This window comes from Thunnus albacares, chromosome 3, assembly GCF_914725855.1.
Source record: "Thunnus albacares chromosome 3, fThuAlb1.1, whole genome shotgun sequence".
NCBI lineage: Eukaryota > Metazoa > Chordata > Actinopteri > Scombriformes > Scombridae > Thunnus > Thunnus albacares.
The window spans coordinates 35,893,168-35,895,551 of NC_058108.1; the positions used below are offsets into that span (position 1 = coordinate 35,893,168).

General features: G+C 42.5%; 1 protein-coding gene across 1 annotated transcript; it reads left to right on the forward strand.

The window, feature by feature from the left end:
• Nucleotides 1-331: 331 nt before the first annotated feature.
• LOC122974667 (E3 ubiquitin-protein ligase TRIM21-like) lies at nucleotides 332-1,988 on the forward strand. The gene has a single exon (XM_044342591.1). It carries the CDS (start codon nucleotides 336-338, stop codon nucleotides 1,977-1,979), a length of 1,644 nt encoding a protein of 547 aa, XP_044198526.1. The 5' UTR covers nucleotides 332-335; the 3' UTR covers nucleotides 1,980-1,988.
• The last annotated feature ends 396 nt before the right edge of the window (nucleotides 1,989-2,384 follow it).

Sequence of the window (2,384 nt, forward strand, 5' to 3'; positions counted from 1 at the left end):
TTAGATAAAGAGCTGCAGTTAACAGTCTGTTACTGTTTGTGCAAACCAGCTCTCATAAAACACGTCAAAGTAAACAACAACTTTAAACTCACCATGCAGCCTTGTGGATAACTGTTTGAGCTGCCAGAACGACTTAAATGATCACGGTTGCTCACGACTCCATTCACATGTTCCCATCCCGATCAATAACAGAAATATAATTCAGAATTACTTCACGTAATATCACATGTTATACTTAATGCAACAGTAATTATCCTTATTTGTTTTTGAAGAAATAATAGAAATTTAATTTTAAACAAATTGTGTATTTTGTTTTTCACACTCAGTGTGTAGATATGTCTGCTGCCAGCTGTCTGCGATCTGAAGATCAGTTTCTGTGCTCCATCTGTCTGGATGTGTTCACTGATCCAGTCACCACATCATGTGGACACAATTTCTGCAAAAACTGCATCACTGAACACTGGAACAGTAATGACCAGTACCTGTGTCCGATGTGTAAAAAGGTTTTCAACACAAGACCTGAGCTTCACATCAACACATTCATCTCTGAGATGGTTTCTCGGTTCAGACAGGAAGCTCAACAGAAAGCCAGCAGCAGCAGCTCAGAGCAACAAGCTGCCAAACCAGAAGTTCCCTGTGACGTCTGTACTGGAACCAAACTGAAGGCCCTGAAGTCCTGTCTGGTGTGTCTAACCTCCTACTGTGAGACTCACCTGGAGCCTCATCTGACAATGTCAGGTCTGAAAAGACATCAGCTGATGGACCCTGTGGAGAACCTGGAAGACAGGATGTGTATGAAGCACAATAAACCTCTGGAGCTGTTCTGTAAGACCGACCAGACATGTGTCTGCGTGCTCTGCTCTGTCTTAGACCACAAGACACATGATGTTGTTCCTCTGGAAGAAGAATATGAAGGAAAGAAGGCAGAGCTGGGGAAGACAGAGGCTGAAATTCAGCAGATGATCCAGAAGAGACGACTGAAGATTCAAGAGATCAAACACTCAGTCGACCTCAGTAAGGAAGCTACAGACAGAGAGAAAGCAGAAGGTGTTCAAGTCTTCATCGCTCTGAAGGAGTCTGTTGAGAGAAGCCTGAATGAGCTCATTGAGACGATTGAAGAGAAGCAAAGAACGACAGAGAAACAGGCTGAAGACTTCATCAAAGAGCTGAAACAGGAAATCTCTGAGCTGATGAAGAGAAGCTCTGAGGTGAAGCAGCTCTTACTCTCTGAAGACCACCTCCACCTCCTCCAAAACTTCCCATCCCTGAAAGCTGCTCTACCCACCAAAGACTGGACAGAGGTCAGCGTCCATCCACCATCATATGAGGGGACTGTGGTGAGAGCTGTGACTCAGCTGGAGGAGACGCTCAGTAAAGAGATGAAGAAGCTGCTCGGTGAGGCTGGGCTGAAGAGGGTCCAGCAGTATGCAGTGGATGTGACTTTTGATCCTGATACAGCACATCCTCATCTCATCCTGTCTGATGATGGAAAACGAGTAAATGTTGGCGATGTGGAGAAGAATCTGCCAGACAACCCAGAGAGATTTTCTGATTGTATTAATGTCTTAGGAAAGCCAAGTTTCACTTCAGGCAGATTTTACCTTGAGGTTCAGGTTAAAGGGAAGACTGACTGGGATTTAGGAGTGGCCAGAGAGTCCATCAACAGGAAGGGAGAAATCGTAGCGAGTCCTGAGGATGGTTACTGGACTATACGGTTGAGAAATGGACATGAGTACAAAGCTCGTAATGACCCTCCAGTCATTCTCTCTCTGAAGTCTCAGCCTCAGAAGGTGGGGGTGTTTGTGGATTATGAAGAGGGTCGGGTCTCCTTTTATGACGTAGATGCTCCAGCTCTTATCTACACCTTTACTGGCTGCTCCTTCACTGAGAAACTCTACACATTCTTCAGTCCCTGTCCTAATAAAGGTGGTAAAAACTCCGCCCCTCTGATCATCTGTCCTGTCAATCAAACTGAGTAGAGTAATCACCTGTTTTATGTCATAAATGTGTCTTTGTTTTTGAAGAGACTAAATATACAAACACATTCTTGTTTATTATGAGAAAAAACACAAACTAGGATTTCTATTTAAAATAAAATCTCTATTTAAACATCTGATCAAATCCACAGAACTTTAGTTTCATTTCTAGTCAAAAACACAAAGTTTCCAAAAAAACAAAACTTTCAGTTTGAAGTGAAACCACAGAAAACAAAGTGTGAATATTTCACAGTGTCATAAAGCTTCATTGTAGAGTTCGGCTGAGACCATGACTCCACAGAATATGTGTCCATATTTTACAGGCTGTAATAAGTGCTGAAACACTTAATGACAACAGAACAACAGGAAATGAATTGATTGATTAATAATCATTGAAATTATTTGTCA